Source organism: Anguilla anguilla, chromosome 15 (assembly GCF_013347855.1).
Source record: "Anguilla anguilla isolate fAngAng1 chromosome 15, fAngAng1.pri, whole genome shotgun sequence".
Lineage (NCBI taxonomy): Eukaryota > Metazoa > Chordata > Actinopteri > Anguilliformes > Anguillidae > Anguilla > Anguilla anguilla.
In genome coordinates, this window is record NC_049215.1 from 18123389 (window position 1) to 18143996 (window position 20608).

The 20608-nt window shown below is 41.5% G+C and overlaps 1 protein-coding gene across 10 annotated transcripts in view; it reads right to left on the reverse strand.

The window, feature by feature from the left end:
- The window catches only part of LOC118214445 (nebulin-like), a 74872-nt gene that overhangs the window by 49442 nt on the left and 4822 nt on the right, over positions 1-20608 (reverse strand). For 8 of the 10 annotated variants that reach the window (XM_035394397.1, XM_035394399.1, XM_035394403.1 and 5 more), the window contains exons 4-46: positions 19634-19684; positions 18493-18609; positions 18251-18358; positions 17894-17998; positions 17426-17530; positions 17029-17133; positions 16817-16921; positions 16189-16293; positions 15834-15941; positions 15632-15748; positions 14665-14766; positions 14466-14573; positions 14130-14234; positions 13765-13863; positions 13282-13386; positions 12994-13101; positions 12566-12679; positions 11899-12096; positions 11673-11780; positions 11193-11291; positions 10319-10423; positions 10089-10196; positions 9280-9591; positions 8970-9176; positions 8369-8473; positions 7952-8059; positions 7489-7800; positions 7182-7388; positions 6376-6480; positions 6006-6113; positions 5557-5868; positions 4564-4770; positions 4365-4469; positions 3990-4097; positions 3590-3901; positions 2769-2975; positions 2540-2644; positions 2176-2283; positions 1714-2025; positions 1250-1456; positions 975-1079; positions 656-763; positions 236-547 (exon numbers count right to left, since the gene is read on the reverse strand). In XM_035394397.1, the coding sequence (XP_035250288.1) occupies positions 236-547; positions 656-763; positions 975-1079; positions 1250-1456; positions 1714-2025; positions 2176-2283; positions 2540-2644; positions 2769-2975; positions 3590-3901; positions 3990-4097; positions 4365-4469; positions 4564-4770; positions 5557-5868; positions 6006-6113; positions 6376-6480; positions 7182-7388; positions 7489-7800; positions 7952-8059; positions 8369-8473; positions 8970-9176; positions 9280-9591; positions 10089-10196; positions 10319-10423; positions 11193-11291; positions 11673-11780; positions 11899-12096; positions 12566-12679; positions 12994-13101; positions 13282-13386; positions 13765-13863; positions 14130-14234; positions 14466-14573; positions 14665-14766; positions 15632-15748; positions 15834-15941; positions 16189-16293; positions 16817-16921; positions 17029-17133; positions 17426-17530; positions 17894-17998; positions 18251-18358; positions 18493-18609; positions 19634-19684 (6357 nt within the window). The remainder of the gene's footprint in view (positions 1-235; positions 548-655; positions 764-974; positions 1080-1249; positions 1457-1713; positions 2026-2175; positions 2284-2539; positions 2645-2768; positions 2976-3589; positions 3902-3989; positions 4098-4364; positions 4470-4563; positions 4771-5556; positions 5869-6005; positions 6114-6375; positions 6481-7181; positions 7389-7488; positions 7801-7951; positions 8060-8368; positions 8474-8969; positions 9177-9279; positions 9592-10088; positions 10197-10318; positions 10424-11192; positions 11292-11672; positions 11781-11898; positions 12097-12565; positions 12680-12993; positions 13102-13281; positions 13387-13764; positions 13864-14129; positions 14235-14465; positions 14574-14664; positions 14767-15631; positions 15749-15833; positions 15942-16188; positions 16294-16816; positions 16922-17028; positions 17134-17425; positions 17531-17893; positions 17999-18250; positions 18359-18492; positions 18610-19633; positions 19685-20608) is intronic. The other 2 variants (XM_035394402.1, XM_035394404.1) reach the window with 2 other exon arrangements.

Genomic DNA, 20608 nt, shown 5'->3' on the forward strand with positions numbered 1-20608 from the left:
GTAAACAGAAGATGCGAGAAGGTTTAAATATCAAAAATATATGGACTGATCATGTTTAAGAAACTCAGCTATGATTGATATGAAGAGCAAAGAGATTTTTAATTCAGCTACTAAATTTGTCTTAAGGTAAAATTCTGCATATAGTGACAAGTAAAACTGAAACAAATGAAAAAATAAATAAATAAAAACAGTAAAATACTTCAAAATCCACACAGAGAAATGTATTCACACTTACATCACTTCGTAGTTCATACACATGTTTAGCATGCACAACATCACTGGCGTCAGGCAGACAGATCCACTTGTGCAGGTAAGTTCTATAGTTGGTATCATTGACTTGAATCTGGTTCTTCTTGGCCAGTTCAAAGGACAGCATGTCCACTGGAAGGTGAAATTTGGTCTTGGACTGGTTGAAGTCCTTCTTGTAGAGAGCATCGCTGGCAATCTTAGCTGAGTTCAAGGCCAACATGAGCAAGGGATCGTCCTTGATGCTGCGCGCTCCAATATGGTGTCCAACTTGCTTACGGTATCCTGTTTTGTATTTGTACTGTACGAATCAAAGAATGGTTTTGTGTTTAAAAGTGTCTTTTTCATGATGTATTATGACATGAAAAAATGACATGACAGCAATGAGAAATATAATATAAAAACGTACATCGCTGGCAATGTCTCTGGAAGCTTTAGCAGCAAGAATGGGAATGGCATCTTCACGCAGGTTGTGGCCCTTCTTCTTTGCCAGTTCATTAGCAAGTCTGTACTGTTTCTGTAAGGAAACACAACATTAATGGCCATATCTCCAATCATATCATAGCATATAGAACATGTTTTCTCATAGAGATCCAGACTTGAGGGCCACATATGGAAGGCATTTATACTTTCCTTCAAGTGCGCATCAACAGTTTAATCCTCCATTATTCTATGTTATGGTGTCCAGTATAAAATGATGAAGCTCTTCCTCTGAACACATGGCTTACCTCACTGTAGGTTATCTTGTTCTGTCGTGCCAGAGACACCTCCATGGAATCAGGCATGATGTGCACCTTGGTCTTGTCCTTCTCCCAGGCCTCAACATATGCATGCTGCCGGAAATAAGTGCATTTGAACTACTGACACCTTGCAAGGAAAACACCGAGATATAGCCATCGAAATTTCTAAAATGTATACAATCCAACTTCACAAAATAATTTTTTTAGCAGGAATACATTATTGGAATGGGGATCTTGGATCCCAGCCACCAAAGCTCTCTCACCTTGTTGCCAATCTGCCTGTTGACTGTCGCCAGAGCAACATCCATAGACTGCATGTCTTTTGTGAACTTGAATTTGCTGGGGTGCTGGCGGTAATGCTTTTCATTTAAGATGGCTGTTGCCGTCTTCGCTTTCTCCACGTCCAAAGAACCAATGGGGATCCATCCAATACCTTTTATATAGCTCTCATACTCACTTTTGTACACATTCTGTGGAGATTATGGACAAAGAATTCATTTACATATAAGGCCTTTTTCTGATGTAAATCTGCCTACAGTCAAGCCGACCATAACAATAGAAACAGGTTGTATGTTTCCATTTCAGTTTATTTACTCTGCAGTAGTCACCCAGATACCTAAAATACTTAATTGAATCTCAGTCAAATGTCACACAAAAGTGCATTTTATGTTCATGGATTATGTTGTTTCCTCAGAGACAGAGAGGTTGTCCATTAAGCAGTACTTACATCACTTGCAATAGTCTGCATATTGCGAGCCAGCTGAAAGCTCATGGCATCAGGAAGAAGCTTGTTGGTTGGGATTATCTGTCTATAGCCGGCGTTGGAGACCACGGCAGAGGCCTGTTTGGCCTGAACGACACTGAGCATGTCCACAGGAGCGTGGTACTTCAGCTTGGCCTGGTGATAGTCCTTTGTGTAGTTCCTGTCGCTTTGTATCTTGGCCACGTGCATGTAGTGCACCAGCAAGGGGTCGTCTTGCAGGCTACGGAAGCCTACGTGTTTACCCCTGGCTTGCCTGTAGGCTGACTTGTACCTGTACTGTAACAGAATAAAATATTTTTTGATTTATTCAGGGTTTTTAGTGACTTTCTGCACCACATCGTTGTCAAATTTCCTTGAAGCAACAAAATTTTATGAAAGCTTCGAATAGCTGTAGACATGTGGAATATAAAATATAATGAAACTTACATCACTGGCAATATTCCTGGAGGCCTTTGCTGCCGTAATTGAGATGGCATCTGGTTTGAGGTTATAACCTTTCTTGGCTAATTCCCCCATACTGGCTTTGTAGAGTTTCTGAAATGGAAAAAAAAAATCAGAGTTTAGATTTTCTTGGTAACATAGCCCTTCCAACAACGAAACGAAACGAAAAATACAAGCACACCACACACAGTTTCAGTAATGTCTTAATATGTACAGATGTGGGGGTACTTGTTGTGTAATCTGGAATTTACCTTGCTCATGGTCATTGTGGTCCCACCACACCTAGTATTACATTTCTCATAATATACAGTAGAGTACACACGGCAGCCATATATGTAGTAAAACTTACATCACTCATGTTGATTGCATTAGCTTTTGCCAGAGCGATCTCAGGACTGTCTGGCATGATGTGGACTTTGAGCTTATCTTTATTCCAAGCGTCTGTGTATGCTTTCTGCAATGCAATGGTAAAAAAAAATTAATTAATACATATTAATGTATAATTTTAACTAGACATATATATCCGAATATATATGAATATATTGCTTTCTGCCTACTGTATTTTACTCAGTACATACCTGATTCATGATCTGATTGTTGGCAGTGGCAAGAACTATATCCATGGAGTCCATCAGTTTTGTGGCCTTGAACTTGGAGGGATGAGTGCGGTACCTCGCGTCACTCTGTATCTCTCCACCGATCCTTGCAGTCTCCACTCCCAGTGAACCAATGGGCACCCAGCCAATTCCTCGCATAGAGCTGTTGTAATCACTCTTGTATTCATACTGGAGATAAAATGGCAATCAGATCGGAAATGTAGTTAGCCTTATGGTATTTATGACTGAGAACCTTGCCATAAGACAGGAAATCAATATGTCAAAAAGAATATAGTAATATTAGGTATGGCGAGTCATTCTCTCTTTCAGATAAAATAGTGATTTTTTAAAATTATTTTTTGTGTCACTACAGGGTAGTGCTTTTCAGAAAGTTACAACTCATAACTGCGTTCTAGTGCTTCGCTTGTCAATGCACAGTGCTTTCCTAATAGACAAGGAGTGGAAGCAAGGATTACTTTGCCACTTAAACTTGGTGAGGATTTTTAGTTATTTAATGAGTCAGGGCCTTGACTTATTTTCTCATCTAAATGATTGCACTGTATCGTGCAGTCATTGAGCTGGGGTGCTGAGTATACAGATAATTGGGCAGAAAGAAAGATAGATTTCTAACACTCCAGTGGAATGTGCAACACACTCAATGGAAAGGTTGTCTTTGGAGGGTTTCGATCCAAATATTAGTTTGGCCCAGTTGTGGTAACAATTCATTGAGCGAGCCTGTCAGTTTCACCAGAATGATGGTGATGGCTGTGTCAATATGCCCGCTGAATAAAAGTGAAACTCACGTCACTGGCGATGTTGTTCATGTTACGAGCCAGCTGCAGGGGCATGGCGTCAGGCAGCAGAGTGTAATGGTGACGGATCTGTCTGTAGCCGGTGTTGGTGGTCACAGCAGAGGTCTGCTTGGCCTGTACGACACTGAGCATGTCTACAGGAGTGTGATACTTCAGCTTGGCCTGGTGATAGTCCTTTGTGTAGTTCCTGTCGCTTTGTATCTTGGCCACGTGCATGTAGTGCACCAGCAAGGGGTCGTCCTGCAGGCTACGGAAGCCCACGTGTTTACCCCTGGATTGCATGTAGGCTGACTTGTACCTGTACTGTAACAGAATAAAAAAAATTTTGATTTATTTGTGGTTTTTTGTTAATTTCTTCATCATATCCATGGGAAATTGGAAATAAACTTACATCACTGGCAATATTCCTGGAGGCCTTTGCTGCTGTAATTGAGATGGCATCTGGTTTGAGGTTATAACCTTTCTTGGCTAATTCCCCCATACTGGCTTTGTAGAGTTTCTGAAACATAAAACAATCAGAGTTTAGGTATGATGGGTCACATCGCCAGTCCTGCAACCATGATTTGGGAAAAAGAGGATACCACACACAGTGCCAGGAATGTCTCATAATATATACAAATGCGGAAATGCCTGTAGTGTAATTTGGAACTTAATTTGCTCATAGTGATTGTGTTTATTGCATTCCCATTGCACTTAGTATTACACATTCTCATAATATGCAGTACAGACTGGTAAAAATGGTGGCCATACATGCAGAGAAACTTACTTCGCTGACGTTGACTGCGTTAGCTTTTGCCAGGGCGATCTCAGGACTGTCTGGCATGATGTGGACTTTGAGCTTATCTTTATTCCAAGCGTCCGTGTATGCTTTCTGGAAAAACATCAAGCAAAAATCATGATCAATCTAATGAACCACCACGAAAAGGAACTTGCTTTCAGCCAACTGTATTGTACTCAGTACGTACCTGATTCATGATCTGATTGTTGGCAGTGGCAAGAACTATATCCATGGAGTCCATCAGTTTTGTGGCCTTGAACTTGGAGGGATGAGTGCGGTACCTCGCGTCACTCTGTATCTCTCCACCGATCCTTGCAGTCTCCACTCCCAGTGAACCAATGGGCACCCAGCCAATTCCTCGCATAGAGCTGTTGTAATCACTCTTGTATTCATACTGGAAACAAAAAGGCAAAAAGAGAAAGATTTAATGGTTTGATTTCCATGGTTCTGGAGCCTATGTATCAGGCAACCTATCATTCTAAGATAAATAAAGCATATTCACTCAAATTATGTGAAAAGGCAAACAAGACACAGTGAAAGCGGAAAGTCAACATGTTCACTATATACACAAAAAACTGGTCAGTCATAGAAAATACTCTTGACTATATATTACTAAAGTATTGCACTCATAGACTAGTTAAATGTGGACTCCTAAAACAAGCATTTATCTTTTCACACAGTTTTACATTTATTGTTTTGCGTTGTTTCACAATGTTTCATTCCAAGTGCATCTTTCTTAGACATATCTTTACTGTGTAGAGTTATTCTGTTTTATGGCATGTTCTCTGCGCTAAAAACCTTACTATGGGAATGTGTTTTGCAAATTTTACCTGTGTGTATTTAACATAATTCCCAGCATGTTTCTTAGAGCTTTCTAGCATAATTCTGAAAGCCCTCATTGGAAAGGCTTAATATTTAGAGTAGACAATGAAATAAAAACAGACCACAATTATGAGCTCTGTGGTTATATTGAGGAATGTAAATGCTAAGGGCTTGTTAACCCAAAACCAGCACTCCCTGCATGGTAGCAGTCAGTCAGCTCTCAGTGCCAAAAGGAGGGGTTTCAGTCCCAGATGACCATTACACTTGCACAGTGATCAGAATGACACAAATGCATAATACATGTGGATTCACAAGCTTAGCTTTACTTTCACAACAGAGGGGACAGGGCTACACTTACGTCACTGGCGATGTTGTTCATGTTACGAGCCAGCTGCAGGGGCATGGCGTCAGGCAGCAGAGTGTAATGGTGACGGATCTGTCTGTAGCCGGTGTTGGTGGTCACAGCAGAGGACTGTTTGGCCTGTACGACACTGAGCATGTCCACAGGAGTGTGGTACTTCAGCTTGGCCTGGTGATAGTCTTTCTTGTAGTTCCTATCACTCTGCATCTGGGCCACGTGCATGTAGTTCACCAGCAAGGGGTCATCCTGCAGGCTTCGGAAGCCCACGTGTTTACCCCTGGATTTCTCATATTCTTTCTTGTATTGATACTGCATAATGGGAGGAAACATAAAGCAATGGCAGAAATGTGACTGTACGCTCAGCATAGTTCAACTGAGCAAAGGAAATAAATAAAGGTGATCATATCTGTGGAGCATCATGTTCCAAAACCTTTGTGCACACTCACGTTGCTGGCGATGTGTCGTCCCAGCTTAGCAGCAACAATGGGAATAGCATCTGGTCTCATGTCATATCCCTTGGCGATGTGTTTCTTCCAGGCATACTTGTAGACAGACTGTGGGGACAGACATGTTACCCTCTTTAATTCTTGTACTGCATCTCCTTTACATCACTCCATTATAGGAGAAAAAGGATCATTACAAGCGATGAAACAGGGGAGCAAAAAGAACTAAAGTACGCTAAATGGAGTACTGAGAATTCACACATGAAGAGAGCAGCCATGCTAACAAATGTACATTTAGCAAAAAAAGAGTCTTTGGAGGCTCTCTGTAGTATATGTGCACTGATCGCAGTGGTTGTGTTTTGTGTCCACTCACCGGGCTGTAATTTGCAGCATTGTATCTGGCTTGGAGAAACTCAGGAGCATCAGCAGGCAGGTTGTAGGTGTGCTTGACCTTCTCCCCAGAGGCCTTGTATGCAATCTGGAGGATAGGAAGAAATGTTTATTTGTGAAATGTGACCAAAAATACCTACATATCTGTTCACACCTGTACATACCCATCCACACACGTGCATACCTACATACTCACATACATTAACATGCTATTATACCTGTACAAACCCTCATACAGTACATATTGACATACATGTACATAAACCTGCATGGAAATACTCACATACATGTTCAAACAAACATTAATTAACATACCCACTTAGCTAAGCTACATGGCCAAAAGTATGTGGACACCTGACATCCAACATCTCATCCAAAATTATGGGCATTAATATGGAGTTGGTCCACCCTTTGCTGCTATAACAACCTCCACTCTTCTGGGAAGGCTTTATACCAGATGTTTCAGCATTGCTGCAGGGATTTGCATCCATTTAGCCAGAAGAGCATTAGTGAGGTCAGGCACTGATTGGGTGATTAGGCCTGGCTCGCAGTTAGCTTTCTAACTGATCCCAAAGGTGTTGGCCGGGGTTGAGGTTAGGGCTCTATGCAGGACAGTCCTGTTCAAGGTTTCTTCCTATTTTCAGCCAGGGAGTTTTTCCTTGTAACTCTCACCCTAGGCATTCTTTTAAGGGGTTCAGGTCCACATCTCTGTAAAGCTGCTTTGTCACAATGATCATTGTAAAAAATGCTATACAAATAAAATTGAATTTAATTTTATAAAACACTCACATTGTCCAGCTGCTTTCTGTTGGTTATGGCTAACGTCATGTCCATAGAGTCCAGCGGGCTGGTGAACTTGAGGGTGCTGGGATGCTGACGGTACTTCTTCTCGTCCAGCACCTGTCCCGCGGTCTTGGCCTTCTCCACATCCAAAGAGCCAATGGGAACCCAACCGATTCCCTTCACAGACCCCTCGTAATCTGATTTGTAGTTGTACTGCAGAGTCAAGTACACACAACAAAACATGGGAATGATGTGATGGCTGGCAGTGGGTTTGGGTTGGTTATTGGGTAAAGGAACAGAGTTTGGGACTCACATCACTGGCGATGTTGTTCATGTTACGAGCCAGCTGCAGGGGCATGGCGTCAGGCAGCATAGTGTAATGGTGACGGATCTGTCTGTAGCCGGTGTTGGTGGTCACAGCAGAGGCCTGTTTGGCCTGGACGACACTGAGCATGTCCACAGGAGTGTGGTACTTCAGCTTGGCCTGGTGATAGTCCTTTGTGTAGTTCCTTTCACTCTGCATCTTAGCCACGTGCATGTAGTGCACCAGCAAGGGGTCGTCCTGCAGGCTACGGAAGCCTACGTGTTTACCCCTGGATTTCATGTAGCCTAACTTGTACCTGTACTGTAAGGTAGAAAAACATTCCACTTGTAATAATTCTGTGAATGCACAGCACCTTTATAACAGAATATCCAAATTGCAAATATATGTTCTGTCTTTTATAGTACCGCCAACCGTATTGCCAATTAACCCAGAATTCAAGCATCATACTTACATCACTGGCAATGTCTCTGGAAGACTTGGCAGCAAGAATAGGAATAGCATCTTCTTTCAGGTGATGACCTTTGAGCAGATCCTTTTTGAAATTATACTTGTAATAAGTCTAAAAAACATGAACAGAAAAACACAGATTAACAGCTTATACGAGTTTTAGCGAGTTTAGTGAGAAAGTAATTTCTTAACGCACCACATTTGTAACTCGTTCTGTATATTGGTACATCAGACTGCATTTATTGTTTATCATTCTAGACCATGTCAGTATTTACCTTTAACAAATGGCTGAAATGAGGAGGCGGTGTGTGTGTATGTGTGTATATACATTGTGTGTTTGTCTGAGTGTATGTGTGTGTGTGTGTCCATATGTGCGCGCGTGCTTATGTGCGTGCACTTGCGGACACAAGTGTTTACCCACCTGGCTGATGTTGGCAGCATTATACTTGGCCTGGAGAAGCTCTGGTGTGTCTGGAGGGAGGTGATAGGTATGTTTGACCTTCTCTCCACTGGCTCTGTAGTCTCTCTGAAAGCACACATGCCCACGAATAAACGTGAGTTATATACAAAAACAGGTTTGTAACAAAGAGATGTTTTTGGAACTGAAACTGTGCAACTGAAACAGACAACATGATTGCACGTGCATCTGAAATTAAAGGCACTGACATATGTACATTGTCCCAAAGGGCTCAATCCTGTGCCAATTTGATAGTTTCCCTTATGAACGCTCAACTGGGCGACATTATTCCCAATAAAGGGCCAGCTGTACAACTGCAACATTTTATCATTACTTAATCTACTAATTAATTATACTGTAAGTATATATCAGTAAAAGTGGAAATATTAAATCCAAAGTATAATGCACATATTAGTGAACATTAGTGGATTATAGTTAATGTGATATTGATGAAAATGATCCGGAAGGTGGTGAAAAATATGCATGTGCCATTTCACTACATGCTGTACAGTGTTGACACATAGATTTTTCCCATAAAGGTGAGAAGCAGGCAAACTCTGCTCACCTCGTTCAGCTGCTTGCTGTTGGCTGCGGCCAAAGCCATGTTCATCGAGTCCAGTGGGCTGGTGAACTTGAGGGTGCTGGGATGTTGACGGTACTTCTTCTCGTCCAGCGCCAGTCCTGCGGTCTTGGCCTTCTCCACATCCAAAGAGCCAATGGGAACCCAACCGATTCCCTTCACAGACCCCTCGTAATCTGATTTGTAGTTGTACTGCAGGGATAAAATAAACACACACCAAGAAGTGGGAATGACGTGATGGCTGGCAGTGGGTTTGGGCTGGTTATTGGGTAAAGGAACAGAGTTGGGGACTCACATCACTGGCGATGTTGCTCATATTACGAGCCAGCTGCAGGGGCATGGCGTCAGGCAGCATAGTGTAATGGTGACGGAGCTGTTTGTAGCCAGTGTTGGTGGTCACAGCAGAGGCCTGTTTGGCCTGGACGACACTGAGCATGTCCACAGGAGTGTGGTACTTCAACTTGGCCTGGTGATAGTCCTTTGTGTAGTTCCTATCACTCTGCATCTGGGCCACGTGCATGTAGTTCACCAGCAAGGGGTCGTCCTGCAGGCTTCGGAAGCCCACGTGATGGCCTCTGTTTTTCATAAATTCTTTCTTGTACTGAACCTACAGAGAAAATCCAAAGAAATGTTGGAATCGTATCTTTGTTTTTGTCACTGTAAACAGCAATTCAGTCAGAAAGGGTGCTGCACCTCAGTGTATGTAAATCAATTAATATTTGAAGCAAAAAATGTTAAATAGAAAGAAATTATGCACCTTGATCTCTTCTAAATGGGTATCAAGATAAAATACTAGAAATTATAATGTAGGAAATCATGCATTATTATATGATTCATGTTATATCATGACATGCAAGGACATTACTGATGGTTTAATAGCGGAGTGTGTATATGAGGGGTGTGGCCTTACTTGAATGGGGATGTGTGTGCATCTGTGTGTCTGGGTGAGTGTGTTTGAGTGGTGTTGTTCATGCTGCTGAGGTTGATGGCAGTGTGTGAGTGTGTATTTGTGTGCATATGAGTGTGTGTGTGTGTATGTGTGTGTGTGTGTGTGTGTGTGTGTCTGTGTGTGTCATTGCAGTGGATGTCATCAGTGAGACTCACATCACTAGCTGCATGACGCGCTTTTTTTGCAGCGATGATAGGAATAGCATCGTTCCTCATGTCATATCCCTTAGCAATGTCTTTCTGCCAGGCATACTTGTAGTTAGTCTGAAAGAGATCATCAAGAAAGTCTGGCACATTTGGAATAAACGTTTAAGGTTTCACACAATTACTGCTTCTTGAAGAAGGGAGTTTAGGTGGAAGGGGAGGGAGCAGTTAGCCTTACGTACCTGGCTGATGTTGTAAGCGTTGACCTTGGCTTGGAGCAGCTCTGGAACATCAGCGGGCAGAGAGTATTTCTGATGGACAGCTTCCAGCCCTTTCTTATAATGCAGCTGTGAGGGGAAAACACAGTGGGAAATTAAATATCATCTAAAGGCCCACAATTTCAGATTGATGAGAGTGGTTGTACACTGCACACATCAGATAGCAACGACTTAAGGACAGCAGCATTTTGAGTGAGAGAGGGGGGATTTATTAAGAGGGGGCACCTCCCCCTTTTCGTGTCTGTACTTCCCGCTCCCGTCTGCTGTCTGTCCTGGCCCCTCGCTGGTGGAATGACCTCCCCGTGACGGTCAGAACAGCAGAGAATCTGACTACCTTCAAACGCAGACTAAAGACTCATCTCTTCAGGCTGCACCTCTCCCCACCCCTCCCTAGCCTATAGTTTAGCTCAATGTACCTAGTTAGGCTAATACGATCACGTTAGTTTTTATTTGGCAGGTTTGTTTTTGTCTGATTCTGATTAGGCAAATGTGATTTCAGTGCTAGTTTGTACTTGGCAGGATTGTTTGTTTGCTGAACAGGTTACTCTACAGGGTTGGAGTCCTGATCTATGTGGTCACTTCTGGCACTACAATCTTTACTTAACTCTAGTATGTTTCTTTTGCACCTCTGCACCTTGAACTAATGCACTTGTTGTACGTCGCTCTGGATAAGAGCGTCTGCTAAATGCCTGTAATGTAATGTAATTAAAGAAACGTATTTCACTTTGTCACTGCATGGGCCCCCTACAGTAGATTGAATAATGTACCTTCTGTCACTGCTAGAATTTAAGGCAGATGTAATGTTGTGTTTGTCACTTTGGTGAACACTAAAACTCACATCACTCCTTTGGATCTGGTTGACTTGGGCCTGGACCATCACAGGGTTGTCTTCTATGGCAGTAAAGGGGATGGTGTCAGGGTGCTGTCTGTAGTTCCTCTGAATGGTATGGAAACACATTGAGATGGAGAGGTTGCATTTTACAAATGCTGAAAAAGCACATCAAACCCAGGGAAAATAATTGATGGACCAATTTAGTTGTACAAGTATTTGATCCGCCACAATGATGGCCATAAAATCCCACATGGTCTCAATAAGGTATGTCCAACCAAACATTTTCCCTCATGTTCTGAAGTTTTCATGACAGCTAACAATTAGTTTTAATCTCATGTTAAATGTAAAGTGTCGATTGTATTTTTTTAGAGAACAATTAATTTCTTTAATAAACCTTTGGTAATATACCTTTAATAAACCATATTTGGCTTTGAATTCACCTGATAATAAGCATTTTGAATAAGCATGGCCGTTATTATGTCATACCTCACTAAGGACCTCAGCAGCCTTCTTGGCTTTCTCCACGTCCATGGAACCGTAGGGAATCCAGGGGGTGCCTTTGGTGAAGTTGTTGTAGTCAGACCTGTATTGATTCTATGGTCAGGACAAGAAAAAAAAAAACAGCACATTAATTTCCATGCATGTGATAAACACAGCAGAGTCCTCCCCGGAATGTGAGTTTCCATGAACCAGGACGGCTGACAGTGCTCACCTCACTCTGCAGAATGTTGGCTTTTTTGGCGAGGTCCAGCGACACACTGTCGTGGGGCAGGAAGTAGCGGTGGTGGAGTTGCTTGTATCCCATGTTGCTGGCGATGCCCTGAGACTTCTTGGCCAGAGTGACCAGCATCATGTCCAGTGGGGTGTTGAACTTAGTCTTGGATTTCTCATAGTCCTTCTTATACTCACGCTGGAAGATATTTGTTAATAATAAAATTGAATATTTGTAAAGTGCAGTTTGTGAATTGTTCATAATAAGTACTGTACTCATATAATATATTCAGTAGTAAATAGGACACTATCAAACAATTCAGCAATTCATGGAAGACCATTCATTTATAAGCAATATAAAAAGCATTGGAATGTTTTCAACATTAAATTCTGTTCAGTAAGAGGAGGTCTGAAGCTTTGTTTAGAAGGTGCTAAAGTATCACTGTCTCTGGTGTCCTCAGGTAAATCATCCCAAAATGCTCATATATATTTTGAGAAGGGTCTTGCACCAACAGTGGACTTCAGTGGACTGAAGCATGAACTTCAACTTCACAAACAACTTTGGTGGGTCCACAGCTGCAGCTCGCAGCTCACAGGGGCTGCTAGGCCCAGTAGGGTGTGCTGTTGGATTAAGTTTATTCACACTGGAAAAATGGTGCCTGACTTACATCGCTCTGCATTTTGGCCACGTGGACGGAGTGCATGATCTTAGGGTCATCCTCAATACTGAGAGCGCCAACCATGTGGCCTTTGGCTTTCTCATACTCCTTCTTATACTTTACCTGAAACAAGAGAGAATGGATATATGCATGCAATTAAAAGGACAATTAAAAGTGAGCAACTGTCCAACCCTGAAATAACCACTGAGCTCTAACTTCAAGAGGCGGTGGGTCATAGGGCAAGATGTTATGCAAGATGTTCAGCCCCCTGTGAGAACATACCTAGTAACTGCTTAATCTGTTTTTTTTTTGCATAGAATGCAACCGGCCCCATTTCAATCCCTCTAACATGGCTGTAAAATGCTTGTCCTGATTAGGTACATTCTTTAAGTGCACAACATAAAAGTAGTCCCAGGTGCACACCAGGGCTCACTTACATCGCTGGCAATGTTGGTGTGGGCACGAGCCGCCAGGATTGGAATTGCATCGAACTTCACCTCAAATTTCTTGGCTTTTACTTTCTCCCAGTCATCCTTATAACATTTCTGAAAAAAAGGTCAACATGACATGCTTTTAAAAGCACTGATAGAGATGAAAAAATTTGAGCATAAGGAAAAATTGATATATTTAAACATATGATTGTTCAGAATGCACACATAACCATATTATTGTTTAAATGAATGAAATTAGAACTTAAATGTTCTCTCAAATGGGGTTGCTCTCACATCACTTAGATTGTAGGCGTTGACTCTGGACTGAACAAAGAAGGGGAAATCAGGAGGCAAGGAGTACTTAATTTTTTGCTTTTCATAGTCTTGCTTGTAATTGAGCTGAAATAAAAAAAACACACACACACAGGATGTTAGTCTGCTGCATTCTCCTACATAAGGGACATTCAGTACTGCCCTCTGTCCTCTGATTCATGTTCAGGGGTCTTATGCATCCATTTGGTTCATTTGGCAGGTGTTATATTGGCACCACATTTTAATAATAAAGATTTGTCATCATGGCTTATGTTGTACAATATATAAAGAAGAGGTAACCTCAACTTTTGTTTGTTGCAATATCATTAAGATCAGGCAGTTTCCCTGTATGTTGTTTGGTATTATTATCAAAAGTTTAGATTTTGTATGTTGTTATTTATAACCAGACATAATAATTAATTACCTGTCTGAGGCAATACCAAATTGAACCCATGTGAAACTTACATCACTAAGCTGTTTGGCGTTAATGGCAGCCTGGACCTGGACTGGAGAGTCTGTGACTTGGGTGAACTTGACCGTGTCTGGGTGCGTCTTATAAAGCTTCTGAAAAGAGAAATGGCAGACAACAAAGAGAACAAAGAGCATCACTCAAACTGTCATCAAGGAATGACGTATATCCACATATGAAGAGAAGACCTGCGAAAGAGGTCAGAGCTGAAAGCTCTCCAGGATCCCATTTTAGGATTAAACTCCAATGCTTTTAATTATTTCACACAATGAAAATATTTTTCATGAGACTGTCTGTAAAAACAAGCAATCATAGAAGCTCTTGGTCAAGAAGATGAATGCTAATCAAAGAGAGTTCTTACATCGTTACACTCTCCTAACTTCTTTATGGCTTCATATTCAGGACTTAATGTTTGAGGAAAGTAGCATTTTGTCTTCATGTCTTCATAATCAGCTTTATAATTTTTCTGAAAAAGACAAGAAAAAACACATAAATTTCTTTAGGGTGCACTTGTATTTGTAAATTTGTATCTAAGGTACATGTCTACATTTATGATTATCGTTATTATAATTTTATCTTTAGTGAGTGCACTGTTTTCAGATTTTATGCAACGCCAGACACCTCTGGCTGGAAAAATGAGTGGCTTCTGAAAACTGAACTATACAGAGTTCTGGAGATGAGAACGATTTGCACTTACCTCACTCTTGAGCTCCTCCATCTTCTGACAGTGTAGCATGTAGACATCCTCATAGCTGCCAATATAATGTCCCTTTATCTCACGATCATACTTGTCTTTATAATGTAACTGTGAAAGACAGAAAAATGCAATCAGATCACAGCACCACCAAAAATAATCTTTATTGATATTGTTTCTGTATTACGAGAGGCATACTTACATCATTGAAGTTCTTTAACACGCTGTCCACTTTGAACTTGGGGGTATCACAGTAGTTGATACTGGAACCTCTTGTTTTCTCATAGTTATCCTTATAAACTTTCTGTATAGAGAATAAAACACAACAAGCACTGATCATAAGTAAAGCGACATGACTCACATATCTGATGTTGACTGATGACACAGTTGATGCCGATGACAAGACTCAGATCTTTGACTGTAGGACTCAGTTTACACTTCTGGGAAGTTTCTGATGGTTTATATCTAGTTTCCCTCAACAGAACAGCAGTCAGAACAGCACTTTATTCTTCTAACTTGCACTGCTCCTCATCATTAGACACAGGACTGGTTCTTTTCCAAGACTGGTTAAACAACATTATCATTGCTTAGTATTAGGTTCATAGATAAGGGGCCATAAATGTGATATAATCCACAGGTAATTCCAGAGATTTCATTTCCACCAAGACCAGTGCTACAGCTACCTTTCACACCTCACTGATAATCTTATGAGCGATCAACAAGAGCCCTGTCATTCCTCGTGTTCTACTGCCTATCTCTCTGTGAACTGGCCTGTGCAGTACACTAGCATCCTAAGAAGAGATGGAGCAAAAAGCCAGCAGGTTTTTTGGGGATACCACCAGGATACCATGAGGATGTATATCATCATCATAGACATAGCATTTAAATATAGCACAAAGAGCACTAACTTTGCTGAAGGGGTAACATAGTTTGAGTGGCATTGATTTGTCAACACTAATTATTCTGTATGCTATTAAGGGGCATATAATGGAGTATATATGTAACATCAATTAAAGCCAAGACTGACTTTATTCTCCTGTAGAGAGACAAGGGTGTGTGCGCAGGGATGGTTGCATAGAGGCATGAATCAACTATAAATGATGAAGCTTTTTTTGAAATCACAAACCCGTGATTGAACTGAAAGGGAGGCTCATTTGGCAAAAACGTACATCACTCAGAATAGTGCCGGCGTATCTCATCTGTCTCAGAAGGGGGTTTTCTGTGGCTGGGAGGACGTTGTAATCAGCATCAGCTTTGGTGTCCTCATAAGCCTTCTTGTAATTGACCTGCAGGACAAGCAGAAAAATAAAACATTATTACTATGGAAATGCACACTGTTGCTCACAGATGCTCATTAATGTTGATACTCACTGTGCTGGCATTGCAGCCAGCCTTCTTGTGTGTGCTGTACTCTGGAGTTTCCGTCTGCATGAAGTAAATCTGGTCTTTGAACTCTTCAAAGTCCGCCGTGTATTTTTTCTGGAGGGGAAACAAAAATAAAGGATGCCATTGTAAAAGCGGGAGGGGACAGGTGGGCATCTAGAGAAAGGAACAGATCAGCTCATTTGAACTAGCTGAGATCCTCATGCAACAAACATAAAGTATGAAGCAAACCCGCACAAAAATATTCAGTTTCACAAAACTACAGACCACTGTAGACAAATTAACCAAACTAAGATATGCCATGGCACTATATTTTTTCTGTGGACTCCAGGGTAACACTTACATTGCTGAGGTTGTCCATCGCCATTTTTCCGACAGCCACATCAAAGTACGGCGTCTCACACCACTGGCCTTTAACGTGCTTGTTATAGTCCTCATGGTACTTCAGCTGAAACAGGAAACAGATATGAGAGATCAGGGTAATGGTCAGATATTTTTCTTGTACATTGTAAAAAGTAAAAGACAATAAAAATCCCAGATGATCCATGATGCTCTTGTAAAGAGACTGTGATTTCAACACTATGTCATCATGAGGTTGCTGTGATGTCATGGATGCCTTAGCAGAGGGAACATTTGGGGTAAGTACAGTATTGGGGTGGGGTATGTGTAGTATAGGAGTACAATATAGGGGCAAGCACAGAATGGCGATATATAAAGTATTGGGGAACAGTACATTGCAAAGTGAAATACAGGACTAGATGCACTGGGGTGAGATATGTGTTGTATGGAAGGGTACAGTACAGGGATTAAGACAGCACAGGGGTAAATACAGTGTGGTGGTACAGTATATGGTTTAGGGCAGTACAAGAGTAAGTACAGTATGGAGATACAGTATAGGGCTTTGGGAGGTACGGAGGTAGATACAGTATGGGGGTACAGACATAGCACTGGAGTTGGAGTGTTGTACTCACATCACTGCGCTGGGTGAACACTTTTTTGGCCAGTTCCACATCTGGAGGGTCAGCCAGTGAAGTGTACTTGGCCTTTCGCTCGTCGTGACCTTTCTTATACTGTATCTGTGGGAGGCGACATGCAGGAGACGTGTGAGCTGTCAGTTTGCCACTTTTGCAAAAGGGCAGAGGTAGGTTGTGGCATTCGGTTGTGGCTGGTACGGAGTACTTACATCACTGATGATCTCCTGGGCCTTTGCCACACGGCGGAGCTCAGGGCTGTCGCTGTAGGGGTAGTACATGGTCTTATCCTCGTCCCATGACTCTGTGTACAGTTTCTGTGTGAACAACCAGACACAAGCATCCATTTTGCATTCCGTCTCACCAATAACCAACATGGCAATTTAAAAGTATAATTTGTACCCTTAAGGTTTTGCTGCATATGCACATGGAAATACTATTATGAGCTGGATTATTATAATGAGCACTAGATTATAAATGAAAAAAGCAATGTGCAAACGCAATGTGAAAAGCATCAGAATCTTAAAAAAGATTTTAGCTTCTTCTGGTAGAAAATGGCTGTCATTCAAGGTAGCACCGTTACTGCACTATGCCCTTTGTGAGCAATACCTTGCTGTAGTTGGCAGCATTCTTCACTGCCAGGACCAGCTCTGGGGCATCTGGGGGGAGCAGGTACCTGTCCTTAGTCTCTTCCCAGTTTTGCTTGTACAGAACCTACAGCACACCAGCACATTTACTGTCACATTACTCAACAGAGTAACAAACATGTCCACTGTCACTCTACTCCACACGGTGGCTTTTTACTTCCATTCTGTGAACAACACTGACACACTACCACACTCCAACACACACCAATACGTTTACAGTCCAATACAGATCAACATATTCACTGCCACACTGCAGAACATAGTTATGTACATTTACAGTTACATGGTTATCTCTCTTTATTATCTCTCTATTTCAACAAACTCCTACCAGTAAAATAATGTTTAGTATAACATGTTTAGTATAGGCTATGAGAAACTCAAAGAAGTTCTCAGTGAATCATGCTGATGTACAAAATCCAGAATCACTTACCTTGCTGACCAGGTCATTGACATGCTTTGCGTGAACAATTTCTCTGGCCTCGCCATCGTAGTTGCACTCCTTCTGAGATCTCAAACCATCTATGCGATATTTCACCTTTAAGGCAGAAGAACAGACCAGGAATCAATCAGGAACCTATAACCTGCAACTAAATACCTTTGCTGAAAATAAACCGAGCCAGGCATGTGCTATGGATTGTATCTTTTGAGTAATAAATGTGAAGTTATGGTCTTAAAAATAAGCTAATTCCACAGAGATATCCCTTGATCCGAAGTGGTATGTAAAATGGATGTGTAAAAATCTGTTTCTGAGGTGGCTGGTGGGGGTATTTTTGCAGGATGTACACACCTCACTCAGCTGCTCCTGCGCCTTCTTAATCCTGATCATCTCAGGGGTGTCAGACGTGATTTCATAGGGCTGGCCTTTGGTCTTGTCATAGGTCTCGCGGTACTTGTTCTACAAGGCCGATGGAACAACACCAAAAAAACAACAAAAACAAAAACAGAAGATCAGGTTTGAGGATCACTTGAATAGGGAAGGACAAGGACAGGTGTGCTGGATCCAGGGGGTGGTGGGGACAAGCAGCTTACATGGCTGAAGAGGTCCATCATCTTCTTGCTGTGGGCCAGGTAGGGAGTCATAAACTTGGAGGTGTCCACCTTCACCCTCTTCCTCACCTTTCTTGTAGGGAGTTCCCCTGTCTTCTCCTGAGGAGAAAGCAGTGATTAAGAACCACCGTGTGGCGTATGACAGACACAGATACCAACAACAACTCTGATGCAAAACCACAAACACAGTGATAAAAACATGGCATGGAGGTAAATATTAAGTGCTTCTACTTAGCAAGATAAATATCAACTGCTATATTCTTACAGTAAAAAACAATGTGTCCATCTTAGCATTTATGTAAAGAATTCATCCACATACTTCCAACAGTAAGCCATAACTCAAAACTGAAACTGAACTCAAAAATAGAGCAAATGCTGCAGAAATACACTGGATTTACATGGTAAATAGGGACTGAACAATTATGTTCCTCATGTAATAAATGTATTATTATAATTGTGTTATGATCATCTTTACTTACCCATAACAGCTAACCAAATATAAAGAAAGACATTTAAAACAATTCATCACATCACGTAAACATGGCAAATTTTGTCACTTGTTCTGTGCATTAGTACCTCAGAAGTGGATACACAGCAAGACTGCAACACAAGATTGGTAACACAGTAAATGGAGCAGCAGCCATTTTGAGATGCCAGCAGCAGAGAATGTTAGTGTGATTAGACCATGAATGCAAGGGACCAGGTTAGCAAAAACAACCTCCTGCTCTTATACCAGCAGACCAATCAAAGCAGACAAGGAAATGACTGAGCGCAACCACGCTGAATGCACCTTCAGCTCATGTGCAGACACCACGTTGCTAGCATTAGAGCTTACTAAGCTACATAACAGCATTCTGTTTTGGTAATGATCTGAGACGTTTGCGAGTAGTAGCTGGTTTTGTGACTAGCGTCCATGTAGCTGGAGAGCTAGGGTGTGCCCTGCTGTGAGAATGACAGACAGCCATTGCGTGAGAATTCAATCGATGCGTTTTATTATTTTTAAGTAATGTCCTCAAATGTATGGTGTAAAGGTAGACCCAAAACCAGCCCCACTCAGCACAAAGCACATTCTGTAAGCAGCAAAGAAGCATCATTTTCAGCATTGTGAGAATCCTTCATTTACCTCTGAAACCCATGTTTGCGTAATGGTCTGCGTCGGACCCTCCTCAAAATACTATAAATATAGGACAAACTCCAGTCATTCAGAATGAGGATAAAGAATAAGAACAATTAATATGCTACTGCATATTGTGATTTTTCCAGCTCTGATGCACAGAGGGCATTAGTGTAGAGGTTTGTTTCCCGAGCGACTATACCAGCCACTTTACAGGTCTGTGTCATAGCCCTGAACACTGAGGAATCAGATATAGTCCTTACAGACTCAGAAGTATTCAAATATTCCTGAAGATATTGACTTACACAGAAGTCTCACTTCACATCTCTGTTATCAAAATATCTTTGTTGATGAAGACGCAAAACAAAGCTTTTCTGACCCATTATCTTGCATGCGCTGCGCTACCTGAACTTCATGCTTATTGGTGCCATGTGTCTGATCTACATTAATTCATATTCAAAGTGTAATATTAATAGACACTAGTTAATAGTAGAAAATGAATCACACGTTTAAGCTCTTGGAGAGGGTAATCTTATAGTCAATGTGGATACAGATACCACTAACCAGTTACTTTTGAGTGACAGAAGCCCTGGGGAATATCTGGTTGCTTGATGACTTTATGCTTGATGTAATTATTTATCAATCCACTGTGACTCTCATTGCAGGCTTACGAATAGGTTTCCAAAACAGCCTAAAATAGCGATGAGCTATTTGGGCTGTAAGGCCCACCAAAATGTTTATATACACAATATACATATATGGATAATTACATAGAGATGAGACATGTCATGTCATTGGACATGATGTCACATTACAAATGAAAAAAACTTAAAGTAGCTTCATAAATGAACAAGTACATTGATAACCAATAAGACCTCACTGATGGGGACTGCTTGGATATTTATTGGTAGTTCCAAAAGGGATTTTGAAAGTAGCCAGAAAGTCCACCATTCAACAGCATCATTGTTCATTGTTTCCAACATA